This window comes from Sprattus sprattus, assembly GCF_963457725.1.
Source record: "Sprattus sprattus genome assembly, chromosome: 10".
In the NCBI taxonomy this organism is placed as follows: domain Eukaryota; kingdom Metazoa; phylum Chordata; class Actinopteri; order Clupeiformes; family Clupeidae; genus Sprattus; species Sprattus sprattus.
Window position 1 is genome coordinate 27,570,082 of NC_137908.1, and position 18,398 is coordinate 27,588,479.

An 18,398-nucleotide genomic window follows, 5' to 3' on the forward strand; every position below is an offset into this window, starting at 1 on the left:
GCTCAACTCTCTCACACTCTCTCTCTCTCTCTCTCTCTCTCTCTTTCTCTCATACACTGACATTTCCCTTGAGCTGTCTCTCTGAACCTCCCCCTGTGGGCTCCAGAGGCAGGCCTGGCACCTCCTCAGAGGAGAGTTATCAGGAGGAGGCAACACTATAAGCAGTGTGGTCTCTCTCTCTGACGATAACCTTAAAAGTGCCTCCTCTCTCTGCCTACCAGCGATCAACTCTTCAACAGGGAGCAGTATGCCTGCAGTACTCGAACCCTCTCACAGCCTCTTAAACAAAAACAGATCAATGCATCAAAAGACTTAAAGGCTTTCACCATAATGTGCCTGTACTGTTGTGTTTAATGCTAATTGCTGTTGTATTTCTGTCCTTAAAGTGGGAAGGTTTGTTTTGGTGTGTATGTGTGTGTGTATGTATCTGTGTGTCTCTGTGTGTGTGTGTGTGTGTGTGTGTGTGTGTGTGTGTGTGTGTGTGTATGTTTGTGTGTATGTTTGTGTGTCTTTTTGCTTGCATATGTGTAAGCATATGGCTCATGTCTTTATTGAGGAAACTGCTAACGCATCACGCTAATGTAATCTCACATGCACTGCTGTTGCTTGTGTTGTTGTTTGGCTCCCAGAAATTATCTCTCTCGCAGTCATTAAGCCCCGTTGCCGTTCCTAACAAATTGGCTGCGACGAGTGCACAGAGACGTCGGTCACAAACAAAGATTTTATGACTGCACCCCCCTCTCTCTCTGCCTCTCCCTGATCGAAATGGATTGTCGTAGTAACATCTATCATTGGAGTTTTATTAGCTTATTCACAGTCCAGGGGCTCCAGGACTAAAGAAACTGCTTAGAGAGAGAGAGAGAGACAGACTCGGTGCCAGTGTTTGACCAGCAGTAAGTTGTTGAACACGCCCAGAGGCTCCGACTGCAAATGCAAATCACTGGGAAAAGCAGACAGTCTGCCTCACTGCGTAGAGGGCTAGCGCCGTCGCTGATCCTTTTAGCATCAGAGTCAACAGACAACATACAGATGAGGAAGCGGTGCTCTTGTGGAGGGTTGATGTGCACTTGTCGGCCATTGCTCTATTGTTTAGTGCAGCTATAAGTAACACTCGAAAGCAATTGCATATTGTGTCAGTGTAGTAATCCCTCTCAATGAAGTGTCTTTTGGCCTCCGGTCGGCCTATTTTCTGTTGAAGCATTCTCACTGTGTCTTCCGGTGTCATTTGCGTCGGATACACACAGAGCTCTCGATGTATAATCGCTAGTAGAGTGTGGTCTTTGCATGAGTGTGATTTATATTATGTATAATTGGTCTCTGGTGCTATTTTTGTGCCAGTTGGGATCTGTGGGGGTCTTGGGCTTCAGGTGCTGGAAGAAGAAACAATGGTGCTGCAATACTGCCGAACTATGACACTTGGAAAGATGCGCTCATTTGTCGCTGTATGTTGTTAACCTGAATAGCGGTAAAGACGCATTTGCTGTCCTCCACGGTAAGGTTCTGTCTTTATAATGGCTTCACAGATCTAGATCAGTCTTGCCCTAGGCTCAGACTTATTAACCTGCAGTAACATCACTGGATGGATCTTAGCTCATGTGTCTGGAGTGAAGTTCACTGCCTGAGAAAATGACAAGCACTGCACTGGTGATCCTGAACAGCAGGTGGGTCACGAATTTGACCCCCACCCGCCCAGCTGCCCCATGTGTCGAACTGAACCAGTGCAGCGGCCGGTCTCTGGCCCGCTGAAGTCCGCTGCTTGCTGCTTCAGCCTCCCCATGAGCCCAGGAGCTTGGATCAATGCCTCACTCTGCAATGGAAAGGAACCAGAAAAAAATAAAGGTGTTTTTTTTTTTTTAAAATCAGTATTCTTCTTGACTGTGGTAGCTACCCCGGGGGCTGATGTGCGTCTGCAAGGCGCCCTAGAACAGGCCTGGATGTACGGGCTGCACCCTGGTTGCGTGGATCTGCGGTAGAGGTCATCTGCGGTAGAGGTAGAAAGTTGCTCCACATCGAACCCTAGCTTGGTAGGTCTGGCCCTGGTCCTAGCCCGACAGAACTTTGCAGACACAAGGCTAATGTGCTGGCAGGCGATCATATTCTGTCTCCATCCTCCGTTCCCTTCGTAGTGCCGTGGCCCATTGATCGGCAGCAGCAAACCACCTCGAGAGGAGCTGATACTCAATTCTGTTTCATCTCCGGACTGCTAAAGGGCAGGTCCATCTTTCACACAGGATCCCTTGCAGGCCCTGGTGAAAGATTTACTGTTCCGCCCTGGCGTGCGTGGCAACGGGAAACGAACCGAACAGGCCCCGCAATGGAAGCTGTGGTGTGGCCTGTGGGCTGGTAGAAGTATTTGCAGGATTTAGAAGCCAGGGTGGAAGGGAGGCTCCAATGCCCTATCCCACAATATCACAAACTCCTAGATTTGAGTCCAGAACCGCCGCCCTTGAGTTCCAGCCTGCCGGTTGGAGTACTTGCAAGCTAAAATATCTCTGCTATAACAGGCAGAGTACTGGGTGGGTTGGCTCTGGAGCTTTTGCTCTCCTTTTGGCCTCCTACACTTTATGGTAGCTTTCACCTACATGGTCAGAGAGGCTCTAATTAAAGTGGGTTTTCAAGTCCAGCGCAGTGTACCAGTTTTGTGGATATTTTTACAAGGTACACCAACAAACAAGAGTGAAGCTGAGGTTTGATTCAGAGCCCTGAAAAAAAGTGTTTTCTTTGAATCGCTCATCATTGAGCTGCCTTACTTGTTTTTCACAACCCTTCAAATTATTTATCCTTCTCCCCCTCTTACAAACACAACTCTCACCCCAATCAATGTGGAAAATAAGTACTTTCTTCTTCTCTTCTCTCACTCTCTCAAACACACACACACACTTTCTTTGTTTTGGCTCATCTTGGTAAACCAAAAGCCCAGTCTTTCCCTGCCGTGTTAGTGTGTGTCTCACCAGCGTGTCTCCTCTCTTTCTCTCCCTCTCTGTCTCTGCAGGTGGGTCTGAAGGACAATCCGGCTGTGGACCCAATCATCCACGGCCTCCGAGGAGTGGTCCATCACGGTGAGTCCAGCTCTAACCCCATGACCCATATACCCACCACCATCAGGTCATTTAGCTTCCCATTGGCTGATCAAGGTGCTAACAACACAGAAGTCATGGGCTCAGCAGCCTGGGAGCACACACACACACACACACACACACTGATGAAAGTGTGTATCTGCAAATGTGCACCTGCAACCTGTGTTTTCTCCAGGTTTGTAGCAAGTGTCTGCTAAATAAACCAAATCAAATACTTACTGACCACCTGTAGTGCAAATACACCATGTGACCTGTGTCAGTCTTACCTGAAAGTGGGGAAATATAGTCTTGTTCTGAAATTCACCTATTTTCAAGCCTAAATGCCTTTGCGGCCCTGCTTGTTATCAGGCCCAAACTAAGCTATTAGAAAGAAGAGAGAGGTGTTTAGTCATGGGGTCGGCGAGGGGCTCTAGATATTGTCACTTTGAGGAGCCAGTTTCATCTGTCTGGGATGTTAACCTCCTATTGAGACCCATGATTGACTCCTCATGCGTCTAGGTGTGAAAATAGCCTTTTATTACTTTTTGGGAGGGAGGGGAGGGGACTCCAGATAATTACTTTTTTTTGTTATGTGTGGTATAAGGATGTTTTTAAACTGAGCACTCCGAACAGCTGAACGAAAAACTCAACCTGCCATTTTGTGCGTGCGTGTGTGTGTGTGTGTGTGTGTGTATATATATATATATATATATATATATGTATACTGTATATACAGCCGCGGAAAAAATTAAGAGACCACTTCAAAATTATCAGTTTCTCTGGTTTTACTATTTATTGGTATGTGTTAAAGTAAAATGTGCATTTTAGTTTTATTCTATAACCTACTGGCAACATTCCTACCAAATTTCAAATAAAAATATTGTCATTTAGATCATTTATTTGCAGAAAAATGACAATTGGTCAAAATAGCAAAAATGATGCAGTGTCTTCAGATCTCGAATAATGCAAAGAAAACAAGCTCATATTCATTTTTAAACTACACAATACTAATGCTTACACTTCGGAAGAGTTCAGAAATCAATATTTGGTGGAATAACCTTGATTTAAAATCACAACTTTCATGTGTCTTGGCATGCTCTCCACCAGTCTTTCACATTGCCGTTGGGTGACTTTATGCTACTCCTGGCGCAAGAATTCAAGCAGCTCGGCTTCTTTTCATGGCTTGTGACCATCCATCTTCCTCTTGATCACATTTCAGAGGTTTTTTATGGGATTCAGGTCTCGAAATTGGGCTGGCCATGACAGGGTCCTGATCTGGTGGTACTCCATCCACACCTTTACTGGCCTGGCTGTGTGGCATGGAGCATTGCCCTGCTGGAAAAAACACTTCTCAGAGTTGGGGAACATTGTCAGAGCAAAAGGAAGCAAGTTTTTCTTCCGGGACAACGTTGTACTTTGCCTGGCTGAGGTTTGTAAAAGACCATAAGGATTGAAAAAGCGGACTGGAGGTTCTTCTAAGTTCGTCTTCTCTGATGAGTCCGATTTCACAGTAGGTGCAAGACTCTCTGGCTTGTAGGCCTCTCCAGGTCTCCGTCTAACCATCAGACGACCATGTGTTGGGCAAAGCTGAAAATTGGACTAATCAGAGAAGACGAACTAGAAGACCCTCCAGTCCGCTTTTTTCAATCCTTATGGTCTTTTACAAACCTCAGCCAGGCAAAGTACAACGTTGTCCCGGAAGAAAAACTTGCTTCCTTTAGCTCTGACAATGTTCCCCAACTCTGAGAAATGTTTTTTCCAGCAGGGCAATGCTCCATGCCACATAGCCAGGCCAGTAAAGGTGTGGATGGAGTACCACCAGATCAGGACCCTGTCATGGCCAGCCCAATTTCGAGACCTGAATCCCATAAAAAACCTCTGAAATGTGATCAAGAGGAAGATGGATGGTCACAAGCCATGAAAAGAAGCCGAGCTGCTTGAATTCTTGCGCCAGGAGTAGCATAAAGTCACCCAACGGCAATGTGAAAGACTGGTGGAGAGCATGCCAAGACACATGAAAGTTGTGATTTTAAATCAAGGTTATTCCACCACATATTGATTTCTGAACTCTTCCTAAGTGTAAGCATTAGTATTGTGTAGTTTAAAAATGAATATGAGCTTGTTTTCTTTGCATTATTCGAGATCTGAAGACACTGCATCTTTTTTGCAATTTTGACCAATTGTCATTTTTCTGCAAATAAATGATCTAAATGACAATATTTTTATTTGAAATTTGGTAGGAATGTTGCCAGTAGGTTATAGAATAAAACTAAAATGCACATTTTACTTTAACACATACCAATAAATAGTAAAACCAGAGAAACTGATAATTTTGAAGTGGTCTCTTAATTTTTTCCGCGGCTGTATATATATATATGTATACAGTATACATACACACTCACACAGTATATATTTATATATGAGTTTCTACTTGGCATTGGGTTCTGAAACAAGATATCTCAAATGAATAATCGTACTAATTGCGTGACCATCCCAGTAATATGTATGCATTGGTAGTTTGAGAATGTGTGTGTGTGTGTGTGTGTGTGTGTGTGTGTGTGTGTGTGTGTGTGTGTGTGTGTGTGTGTGTGTGTGTGTGTGTGTGTGTGTGTGTGTGTGTGTGTGTGTGTGTGTGTGTGTGTGTGTGTGTGTGTGTGTGTACGAGAGAGAAAGAGAGAGAGTGTGTGAATGTGTGTGTGATTTTCCTTGTCTCTGGCCCCAATAAATCTAGCGTAAATGCCAGCCTTAGATACATGGCTTAAAGGCAGCTGATAGTCTTTGATTAAAATCACTCGACTTTGACTCATCCCGCAGTCTGAAATGCGGAGTGATGAAGAGGCTGTGAAATCCTGAGATGCTGCCAGACCTGAGGCTCCATGTCATCATCCGCGAGAGCCCTAATTTCTCAGAGCAGGAATGGAAGAAAAGAAACGCCATCATATGATATTTAATGTGACATTGTTTATAGTGTGTGTGGAAGATGGTGACTACAAAGAGAAAGAAGAAAACACAACTAGATTGAGAGAAGCTGAGGAAAATCATATACACTTACTGATGAACTCCCTCTCCAGCGCACAACGAACACACACGCACACACAAACACAAACAAACACACACACACACATACACACACACACACACACAAACACAAACACACATACACATACACACACACACAAACACACACACACACACACACACACACACACACACACACACACACACACAAACACCAATACCCACACACACACAAACACACACACACACATTAAACATTAGGAAAGACACTTGCAGTGAGATCCACTCTTTTGAAAAGAAAGGGCCAGACAGTGACTGTATGAAAGGACTGGGCAAAACAATCACCCCCCCCCCCCCCCAAAAAAAAAGTGGCCAGTGCTTAAAAGATGCCTGCTTAATTGCAGCATGGCTGTTGACTCATACACGCGTGGTATTTTAAGCTCCCGGGAGCACAGGAAGGAAGGCTGTCTCGTTAAGTAATCATCCATTAAGATGATTCTAAGTTACTTACCCTTAATATTTAATTACACGTTAAGAGCTAAGACACAATCTAAGCGCAAAGTCACATATTGAGAGACACTTGGCAAGATGAAACATGGGAGTATGATTTTGTGTGTGTGTGTGTGTGTGTCTGTGTGTGTGTGTGTGTGTGTGTGTGTGTGTGTGTGTGTGTGTGTGTGTGTATGAGAGGGAGAGAGAGAGAGTGTGTGTGTGTCCATTTATGTCTTTTTGGCTTTAAGCAGATATCCTGTCTGGCAGCAGATGTAGTGATTTGCCTTAAGCCCCAGTGCGACCCCGACACACATGTCCATGACATGACCCTTCGGGAGGGTTTCTGCCTTGTAATCTTAATCTTTAATAAAAATCCATGCACTGTTTTGTTCATTCGCGTGACGCAGTATGTGGATGAGCAATCATTGATTTCTGCACGTATGCTCAGAGACACGCTTATCTAACGGCACCAGCCAGCGACTTACAGTAGCGTCCCCTTATCAGCACCAAAGCCACAGCCGGGGGCAGTACAGTAGCTGCTGCTGATGCATTTAAAGACTACCCCCACAGACCTGGATACAGGCTGGAGTCGCAGAAAGAAGACAGAAAGTGCCGGAGTGCTCTCACCCCACCCCCCACTCTGTCTCACCCCCCCCCCCCCCCCCAACACACACACACCCACCCCTGGCAATGTGATTCAGTGATTCACTCTAGATGCCACCCTGCAGCCACAAACGTCATTAGCCCCTTCCGTCTCCCTTGGCGACACTTTCTGTGAACACAACATTAATTACAGGCACTCCAAGGAAAAGGGAGTCCAGAAATCAAACAAAAGACTAGCGTATTTGGTCCTCCACTTCACTTTTTGTTTTCCTCGCTATAAATAATCTAACCGCCGAATTGGTGTTTATATATGGCCTCTGCTAGGGCTTCTAAACGCAAAAGGGCCCTGCTGGTAATTACCAGTGAATGCACATTTGAAGAGCTCCAAACCCTAGAGGATGCTGAAGGAATTGATTTGCTTAATGTTCCACATCCCTGCAGGGGCGAGGAGGAGAACAGGGAGCAGAAATAAGTTATGGCGTGTGTACGCGTCCGTGCTCTTTTGTCAATTTTATTTCAGCCCCCTCGACGAGATATGATTAGTTTCAGTGGAAGGCAATTACTTAGCGGGAGATATACGGTCTCATAGTCTTCCACTATACGTTGGCAATTAAAAACCGAGTTTTGATAGAGGCCCCCAAAACTCATTCTGCAATTCAGCGTCTCTTTGCGTGTGTCGAAGCGTGGCCTGACTTGATGGCATTGAGCACTTCCCGTGAATTGTTTTTTTTTTTTGGAGGAGGAGGAGGAGATGGAAATCTCGAGGCGCATGTCGATAATGAGAGCCGTATCGACAATATGGATGTGGCGCGGCGTCTTGCTCTTGAATAAATGTTTTCTCTCTTTTGTGCGCCGTGTCAGTAGCCGTACATTGTTCACCCACTGAACCATTGCCTCTCCTGGATGTCTCGGGCGACAGTGTCGAAATGAACTCCCCCGCTCCATTCATAAAGCGAATTACAAGTTCATTAATTCAGCACTTTCTTGGGTGCTTTGAGGTCTACACTGGCTCCTCTGACTCGGCACTCTCTTTCCATGACGATTAATATTATTTTTATTTTTTCCCGTGGGGGGCAGGAGGGCATGTCTGTGTAGTACAGTCATCTCTCTAGCACAGACTGTAATCCTCCTGCATGATGGGTATTGACTTTCCATCTGATGCTGTCGGCAGTGCTTTCTCACACTACGCTCCATTTCCCGCTTTCTTTTATTCTGAGAAGGTACATATTTGAAGATATGCAGTGGGCTCACATAGATTTGGTCTGGTCATTTATCTTTCTTTATTCCTCCTTTGCTGCCTATCACTTATCCTCAGTTTCTAGTGCTGAGCTATCTTGAATTTGTCTTGGGATGGGGGGGGGGATCACATTGTGTCTCCGAAATAAAATAAAATAAATCTAATCCTTTAATTCAGCCTTTGCTCTTTTTCATCATAAATCCAGGCCAGCCATGTGTTGGGCAATCATTTGACTGATAACCGTTGCAATCACAACAGGATTATTTTGGAAAATCTACAGATTTTGTGGGCAGGCAGATTGGTCAGCTTCAAAGAGAGTTCATCTAAATCTTGGCCATGTCTGCCAAGGGACCTTTTAGTTTAGCACTAGTGCCGAATGGCAGGCCAGAATTTGCCCAGCTTCTGTAAAGACTGTAGTCATTAATGGGAGGCTGGCTCTTCATTTGATGCATCAAAGGCTTGTCACAGGGGATTTGATGGGGGCACATTCAGTGCTGTGGCTAATGTCTTTAACTCTTTGGGTAACTGGGTACATTCTGCTGCTAACACAAGCTAGCAGTGCACTTGCTCACATGGCATGGTGGGAAAAAGAACGAATAACTAACGATTATCTTTCTACTTTCTTCCTCATACAGAGAAAGAGACGTTCCTGGAGCCCTTCATTCTAAGGGACCTGCTGCCGTCGTCGTTGGGTAGCTACTACCGCTACATCGGCTCCCTCACCACCCCACCCTGCAGCAAGGTGGTGGAGTGGATCATCTTCAGCAGGCCGGTATTCGTGTCCTATAAGCAGGTGAGCAAGCACCTCCACCCCATACTCATGAAGCCTGACAAACTCACAAACACGCAGATGGGAAATTCCTCTCGCACGCCACTCACCTACCTGCTCCCTCCCCCCTGGCAGGCATAATTGCACATCGCATTCGATAAAGAAATTCTATACCCTGTTCCATAATCAAAACTAACAGCCGAGGGAAGCCAAGCATCTCGCCAAGCCAAGCATCTCGCCGTTAACTAGACGGGCTGGGGAAACGGGGGAACATTTGGCTGACTTACAACCTAATGAGCCTAAATTAGTTTACTTAGGGGTGCAACAGGAGATGGGGTGGGGGGGGGGGGGGACGATGGTGGTGTGTGTTGGTAAAACCTGAACACAGATGAAGTGATGGACTCTCCCTGTGTCAGCGAGAGCGTGTGAGGAAGGGGTGGTACCGCTCGGGAGGGGCTCTGGTGCCTCTGGTCCCCCGTCCCCTTAGCACAGGAGGTGGAGGCAGAGAGAGAGAGAGAGAGAGAGAGAGAGAGAGAGAGAGAGAGAGAGAGAGAGAGAGAGAGAGAGAGAGATGGAGGCAGAATGGGTGCTGGCAGGCTCCCCCGTAGCACAGAGGGACACGTTTCTTTTTTTCTTTCATATCCAGCAGATACTCATTTCCCTTTCATAAGGCCAACCATGTGGGTCTAAATCCCCCTGTTTTTTCCCTCTCCCGTTTCCTTCTCTCTCCCTCTCTCTATCTATCTCTTTCACTCTCTCTCCTCCGCCAGAGACTGCCACGATGCCAACGGCCAATCGGCGATCAAATGGAGAAAAATGGCATTATGTTGAAGCGCAGTCTGTTTAAATGTCATCTCTGAACTGCAGTACAATGGAGCTTTCTTTTTTCACCACATCCCCCCCCCCCAGCCTCTTCACCCCCCCCCCCCCACACACACACATACACCCCCACCCCATAATGCTGCATTAATTGAATCCTCTGTTGACCTTGGATGATTTCCTGACTCCATAAATAGAGTGTAATTCAAAAGAATCTGCGTCACTCGGCGGTGCCTATTCTTGCAGCTCGATTGATGAATCGATGTGCAGACATGTACGAACGTGAAAAGGGAGAATCATTGTCAAAAAGAAAAGGAGGACTAGTCGTCACACAGATACTGGTAATAACCCCTAAATGAATTGGGAGGCATCAAACGCCAAACAGCGTTTCTCTCCATCACTAGTTCCCCTCCTTGCCTGTCTGTTATTCGGCCATTAGACGTTTCCATGTATTAAGCGCTTGTCAAGTGCTTTTGTTGCTTTTTTTTCTGTGTGCGTTTTTGTTGAAATGGAAACATCACAAGAGATAATAGAGTGTATAGAAGACGTCAGCGTGCACCTCCCCCCCCCCCCCCCCCCCCCCCCCACCCGCCTTTCTCACTGTCATCCTCTCTGTCTCTCCTATCCTGTATCTCTCTCTCTCCTTTGTTCTTGATCAGTGGTAAAAGTAGGTCATAGCGAGCGACAGACGTAGCTGAGGGGTGGCTTTTAGAGCTGATCGATGCTCAGCTTTTCAGCGGCGACAGCTCTACCTAAAATAGTTCCTTTTGTAACATCTGGACCGCCGCATCCACATATCACACCCAGCTGTGGGGACGTGGGGGTCCGCCTGTTGCCGTGGTTGCCAACCAGTGGATTAGTTAACCCTCCCGACACCCCACACACACCCCCACTGCCACCCACAGCCCTGCCAGGGCCCCCAGGGAAGAGTGCCTTTTTCACCAGGCGAGCAGTTGGAGCCAGTGGGGACCCAGGCTGAGACAAGAGCTGTGTCACTCACAGAGGATTACACTCCAATCTCACTGTGATTTGGACCCATAAAGAGGGGGGGGGGTGGAGAGAGAGAGAGAGAAATCCCTGTTGAGGACAGGGCAAGATTTCAATCCTAATATAATCTGTTGTCGAAGGGGACGTGTGGGATGAGGTGGGCAGGGGGTGAGGGGGTAGGGGACTAGGGCTCCTTGCCATATTGGGGATTTACAGATTTGGCTCTGATTAAGGGAGGTTTTTTTTGGAGAACATATTGATGAAACAGCACAAGTGCAAGTGTGGGCCAACACTGGAGGGTAGTGTCAGAACAGCAGTGGCACAGGAGCAGGCGGTGGTGGCTGATTTGGAGCTCTGATAAGGCCCTCTTTATGCTTAAAGGCACTGGGGGGATGGAGCATGCAGGAATGACAGGCGTGTTTTTTTTTGCATGCATTCCCTCCATCAACCTTTTTTTCCTCTGCTGTAGCCCCTGGGGTCTGGATTGAAAAATAACAGAGCCCACACACACACACACACACACACACACACACACACACACACACACATATGGGCATGCACAGGCAAACACATACACACACACATATACACACACACAGTGAGGCTGTCAGTGCTCTGCAAGTGTTCTCCAGGCCTGTTTTTGGTGGTGTAATTAACATGGCTGCTTGGGTAAAGGGAGAGAGATGTTTCCACCTAGCCTCTCTGTAACCATACCAACTGCCTATTTATCCCACAGCGTTACCAGGAAATCACACAGAGGAAATGAGCACTCTCCAATCTCCTTTTCATTCAAAAACAACTCCCAGTTTCTCTTCTGATGAGCACTTTCTACCCCATATTTTTGTTTTGTTTTGTTTATTGTTTATTTTCCTCTTCACGTTCCTCCCTATACGCCCCCCTCCGCTCGCTCTTTCCGTCTTTGTTTTTATCCCTTTTTTTTCACTCTCCATTTCTCAGTCATTTCTGCTAGGCTCCCTTGTTGAACATTCAGTCCAGTGCAATCCAGCATACTAATTGTAATATTCATGAATGTTTGCTAGTTTGTTTATCCATTCATTTTACTTTGAGCGTGGCCAGATGACTCCCCAAGGTGCAGCTGGCAGTCAGAAGCAGTGGTGTGCCATGCTGAGCTGTGCAGTGGTGCGCCGGGTGTTTCTGTTAGTGTGTGTGTCTCTGTGTGTGTGTGTGTGTGTGTGTGTGTGTGTTGTATGGGGGAGGGAGGGGGGGACAGCTGGTCGTGGTGTTGTCTCTGTTTTGCCTTGCATACTATTCCCTCCTGATTCGCGGGCGGCTGTTCAGCTCCCAGACTCTCCGTCCACCTCGGGGGCAAACACACGCCACTGAATTACTGGAGGAAAATGGACGCCACCATGGGAAATGACTCCTCAGAAAATAAAAAAAAACACATGAGCACATTATTCCCGACTGTTTATTCCCCGATAACCATCAACCATCCAAATGATAAATCAGTTCAGCAGGGCCAGTCATGTCAATGGCATGAGGTGTTTGTGTTAAAGTATGCCTCTGATGTTTTCTCGTCCGCCTGATTTGCACTGTCTGCTTTGCTCGTCTCACAGCTGGAGGCCTTCTACTCCATCTTCACCACGGAGCAGCAGGACCACGTGAAGTCGGTGGAGTACCTGCGGAACAACTTCCGCCCGCTCCAGAGCCTGGACCGCCGCGAGGTCTACAAGTCCGCCATCAAAGACGCCTGGCTGCCCGACCTGACAGGCGACTACGGGAGCCCTGACGGAGCAGAGTCCTCCAATGGTAAGAGCAGCCATCAAGTCCACAAGGTCATTTTGGGAGTGAATCCAGCGTGAATATTTGCCAGCCAATCAGACATTAGTCATTTAAGCCCATTCAACTGTATGCCTTTACATAACATGAAAATTGGATGGAAAAACTGCATTTGATTAAAAATCACGATGTTTTGGGAAAAAAAACGTTCCAACACAAGCTGTCTTTTTATCGGCATAAGTCTGAGAAACCACAGCAAACTGCTTACATCCCCATGCAAAACAGCTGTCACTATCGCGGGTGCCAGAGCTAGCACACAGCTGACACTCTCCGCTTCCAACACTCGCCCAACACGCGCACAACCACTCGCCCACCATAAGTGGCCGGGCAGCGAGCGGACCCGTTGCTCATCGTTGGCTAGCACACTGGAGCACGTCCCAACCACGCCAGCGTGCATGTGTCACTTTACACATTCTGCTGCCTCCCCTCCTATCCTCAACTCCTTGGTGAGGCTGTCTGCCTGTCTGTCTGCCTGTCTGTCTGCATGCCTGTCTGTCTGCATGCTTAGTTGTTTTCTTCTTCTGCTCTGGCTGTGTTCCCTACACCCAAGCAGCCCAGACTTCATTCTTCCTGTTAGTTCATTGGGTTCTGTTTGTCTGTCAGGCACAAAAGAGTTTGTAAATGAAAATGTATGATGGGGAGAGAAAAACTCAGCCTTGTGTTTGTGAAATATAGACAAGGTGGTGGTGGGGGGGGGTGGAGCGTGTGAGGTATGCCCTTGAAAGCTGCATTCCTGCACTTTTCCATGGTGCCGCGTAGCGTGGTGTGTCGCCGGGCGTGCTGGAGAAATGAGCGTGAAAATGAGCGTGCGGCGATGAGCAGCGTAATGACGGGCCTTGAGAGGGACGCGCCATATGCCACCTATTCACTTTCCCCTGCACAGCCTGTCATCACCACAGTGACATCCCCTGCTCACGCCAGCACACACACATACACACACACACACACACACACACACACACTCACTTAAACGCACACAGGCACATACACACTCACACAAACATATTTATGTGCATGCACAGACACACACAAAGGACAGGTACACACATAAAACAGTATTACGTGCATACATATAGACAAAACTGTGTGCATCCACAGGCAAACAGTCATACTGTACATAAAAGTGTACATCCTCCCACGCATACAGCACACAGTGTTGCAACACACAAACAGATGTAAACACATGCACAACTCGCCATCACAGACAAGCAAATGCTCACACCTACACCTACCTCACAGGGCCTCTAGACATCCCCACGCGGTCACACACCACACACACACACACGCAAACAGAGCCCCATTCTGCGGAACCCCCTCCACTTAAATGTGACTGTGTGAAAAATGACAAAAAAACAGAAGAATTTACTCCCCAGGTGTCTTCATCCTCGTCCATACTGCCACCACCCCCCCCCCCCCCAAACACACACACACACACACACAACAAACAGCACTTGGCCAGCCCTACACTCACCTTCAGAGAGTGAGAGAAGAAAGGGGGAGACAGAAAGAGAGAGAGGGACACAGAGTAAGAAAGAGAGAGAGAGACAAGGAAAGACAGAGAGAAAGAGAGGGAGACACGCAGTGAGAAAGAGAGAGGAAGACAAGGAAAAACTGAGAGAGACAGAGGGGGAGAAAAGTGAGAAAGAGCTGGAGTGCGAAGCGTCTCCCACCAAGCAGTATCCTCAAGGTCTGACCTTTCTCTCAGCGCTCCACGTCCGCAATTAAGGCGGACCTTTCTTGCCTCGTCCTTGGCTCCTCAGCCCACCTTCCTCTCTCCCTCCATAAACAAGCCACGGCTTCCCCCCCCTCCCCCATTGGAGCGGAGAAAAATATTTTGTATTGGCGAGCCCTAGAAAAAAGCTCCGCCGTTTGTAATTGGCCTTCGAAGTCATGTTGGTGGTGTGAAGCAATTTGCACATCCAAGAAGAAGAGCTTAGAAATGTTCTTATCGCTCCCAAACAATTGTTCGCTCCATTTTTTCCCCCTTTTCTGTCCTTTTTTTTGTGTCGGTGGCGTAGTAAATTGATTGGCGATACTGTGCATTGTCACTGCGCAGAGAATAATGAAATAGAGGCCCCTTAATCTGGAGGGATAGTGTGTAATTGAGAAATTCACTCCCCAAAAATAGGACGGCATGAAAGGAGCAAGCCTTCAGTGCAGGGTTTAGCTTTCATGTTATTTCTCTGTCTCTCTCTGTCTCTCTCTCTTTATCTTTCTCTCTCTCTCTCTCGCTCTCTCTCTCTCTCTCTCTCTCTCTCTCTCTCTCTCTCGCTCGCTCAGTGGCTGATTAGTAGCTCAGCTGATTAGTCCATAATTGATCAGTCAGGAACACAACGGGAGACGTGTGTGTCTGTGCATGTGTGTTTTTGCCTGTGTGTGCATGTGTGTGTGTGTGTGTGTGCGTGTGTGTGTGTGTGTGTGTGAGTGTGTGTGTATGCTGAGGGCATACTGTGACCCCCCAGCTCAGCTCCAGTATCAGCTGCTGTGATTCAGCCTGCTGTCATCTCCGTCGTCGGGGTGAGGCGAGCAGCGGGGGCAACCACAGAGAAACGCCTCGCTTTCACTTTCCCAGCCGCCTCCGGTCGCCATGTTGGTTTTTTTTTCATTCGTAATCCGCAGAGATTACATTTTCAAAGGCCACACAGCTATTTCTGTGCATGTGTAGGTGTCTGTGTGTCTTTGTGTTTGTGTGCATGGACGAGTGTGTTTATACTGTTAGTAATTAGTAATGTTTTGTTTTTACGTCCTCTGGAAGCTGTCATTATGCGTTGTTCATGATGCAAACTCTCCCTCCGTAGGTTAATCAGTGTTGTCACAGTGATTCAAGCAGTAGGATCTGAGCTATTGTGTTGGCTTTCAAGGGGCACTGTACTTCCTCCATCCTCACACTTTTAATGATATCTACACCATGACTCATGTGAAGGGCGAGGCCGCTAAAGGGCGAGGTTTTTTATAAATAAAAAGAATCACAGTGAAGCTGCTGAAGCTTCAATAGAATAAAGCTTGTGATAATGGATATTTAAATGTAAAATCACGGAATTAATGTAGAATCAGCGCACATTCAATAGTATTGTTTAATAGCATCTGTTTAACTTTGAACACAGTTTCTCTTCTGTGAACTACAGATTTCAGCTTGGGATATTTATTATTTGTGTAGCATATAAAGTGTGAAGGGACGTTTATCCTGAAACGGAGACTGAGATGAAGATGTTAAGAAAGCAGAGATAAAGAGATAGACTTTAGGGGAGGGAAATGTTTTGGGAGCAAGAGACTTGGCTGGCCGGTATGGAGGACCAAACCTGCCATATTTACAAATGAATGAATGAATAAATAAATGGCCACATCCATGCATTTAGACAGAAATAATTCCTATTCCTATTCCTATTCCTTTTCCTTTTCCTTTTCCTATTTCTATTTCTATTTCTATTCCTATTTCTATTTCTATTCCTATTCCTATTTCTATTCCTATTCCTATTCCTATTTCTTCTTCTCAATATGTTAATGAGATGTGTCAATCAAAAATAGGTAGGCGGTATTTGACACACCATTGGCTAATCGTTTTCAATGCGTTGTATTCAATTATGTTAGGGGATGTTCTCTCAACTAGATAGTTAGTCATCATAACTAGCGAAAGCGCAGTTTGCTAGATAGATAGCTAGCTTACTGCAAGGAGCTTCATTTGATTTGGAGCAGACATATGTGTATTTTGCGATGTATTGAGTTGGGAGTGAGGTCTCACACACTGTTTAATCCACAGCTGACAACGTTCCTCCTATGTTTTGGGCTTTGGAAATGTGAACAAAAACGACGTGTCCCTCTAATCTCTCGGGGTACCTTGTGTCAGATCTACAAGTCCCGCACACTTTCGCCATGCTACTCAGACCTCAAAGTTGTCGGACCTACTTTTCTTAGTAGCGGTTGCTAAGGTATGATTGGATATACATTTTAGTTTTCAACGAGATCGGCCAGCCTGGCCAAGTCTCTGGCAATTGCCTTTTTATGTCTTCCATGACAGCAAGGTAAGGCTAACATAATCGGATACAACGCATTGAAAACGATTAGCCAATGGTGTGTCAAATACCGCCTACCTATTTTTGATTGACACATCTCATTAACATATTGAGAAGAAGAAATAGAAAAAGAAAAAGAAAAAGAAAAAGAAATAGAAAAAGTAATAGAAATAGGAATAGGAATTGGAAGGAATACATGTTATTTTATGTCTAAATGCATGGATGTGGACATTTATTTATTCATTCATTCATTTGTAATTATGGCAGGTTTGGTCCTCCATAGGCCGGTCAGTAGTTAGTACTGTATGTGCTTTATAGCACATTGGGTTTGTTGTAAGTTGCAGTGCTCAATAAACTTGCAAGCTTGTTAATTCAACTAAGCTCCATTTAAGGAGAATGTTGGATGCCCCCAGATATTTTAACCATTACATTTGCACTAACAGAAATAATAACAAAACCCAGCCAGCTGCGTTTCTGTTGTTGCTATTAAATGCGTTCATATTTCAAATGAATTCAGTGTTCAAGAGAGAGGATTGTCCTCTGAAGGCAACTATTTCTCTTCTATCTGGACCCGGGCTCTATTGGGCTGGATGGTAAAGCCCCCACCTTCAGCATACTCTTGCCCTGTGTGTGTCTGTGTCTGTGTCTGTGTGTGCGTGTGCGTGTGCGTGCGGGTGTGCGTGTGTGAGAAAGAGGGAGAGAAAGAGAGAGTGAGTGTATATATATATATATGCGTGTGTGTGTGTGTGTGTGTGTGTGTGTGTGTGTGTGTGAAAGTGAGTGAGAGAGAGAGAAAGACAGTGAGTGGATGAGTGTGGTTGTGTGTGAGACGTGTGATGGCAGTAGAGTTGTCGCTGTAGGTAAATGAATGGTGCTAGCATATGTTGCCCTCCCAAAGTTAGCAGAGCTAATCCATCAAGGCCAGAGGCCGCCAGGTGGAACTCAATGATCGCCACAAGCACACTCTCTTTCTTTTCTTTCTCTTTGGTTTGGTTTCTCCGTCACTTTGTCTGTGTCGGACTGTTATCACTCAGCCTCACTTCATCTTTCCTTTTTACTTTCCTCCTTCTCTCTCTCTCTCTCTCTCACCCCTTTCCTGCTGTCCATCTTCACCTGTCTGTTTATCTGTCTGAGTTCATCTCCATCTCCCCCTTTATCCATCTCTCTCACCCTCCACCATTTACCCTCCACCTCTCTCACTCACGCTCCCTCTCTGTCTCTCTTGCCACCTCTCACACACTCACTCGCTCTCTCTCCTTCCCTCCATCTCTCTTATTCTCTCTTACCCTCCATCTCTCTCTCCCTCTCTCTCTCCCTCCCTCTCTGCTGGTGAGGCGTTGGTTGAGGCGGCGTGGCGAGTCCCAAGCTGGGTGTGAGCCCCCCTCAGATGGCGGCCTGATGTGGATTGGCAGGTCACCCAGCGCCGCTCCTTCCCTGATAACAGTCACAGCGCCGTCGCCCCAACTGACAGCCAACCCACTGCCTCCTCTGCCTTATCTAGAGGATATGCTTCCCAGCTGCAGAGGACATTCACAGACACACACACACACACACACACACACACACACACACACACACACACACACACACATACACACACACAAGCA

The 18,398-nt window shown here is 46.6% G+C and overlaps 1 protein-coding gene across 1 annotated transcript in view; it reads left to right on the forward strand.

Annotated features, from left to right (window-relative positions):
• The window catches only part of ptprga (protein tyrosine phosphatase receptor type Ga), a 203,564-nt gene that overhangs the window by 150,108 nt on the left and 35,058 nt on the right, over nt 1–18,398 (forward strand). Inside the window, exons 6-8 of the mRNA XM_080845877.1 lie at nt 2,993–3,059; nt 9,042–9,199; nt 12,559–12,751. Of these exons, the coding sequence (XP_080702003.1) occupies nt 2,993–3,059; nt 9,042–9,199; nt 12,559–12,751 (418 nt within the window). The remainder of the gene's footprint in view (nt 1–2,992; nt 3,060–9,041; nt 9,200–12,558; nt 12,752–18,398) is intronic.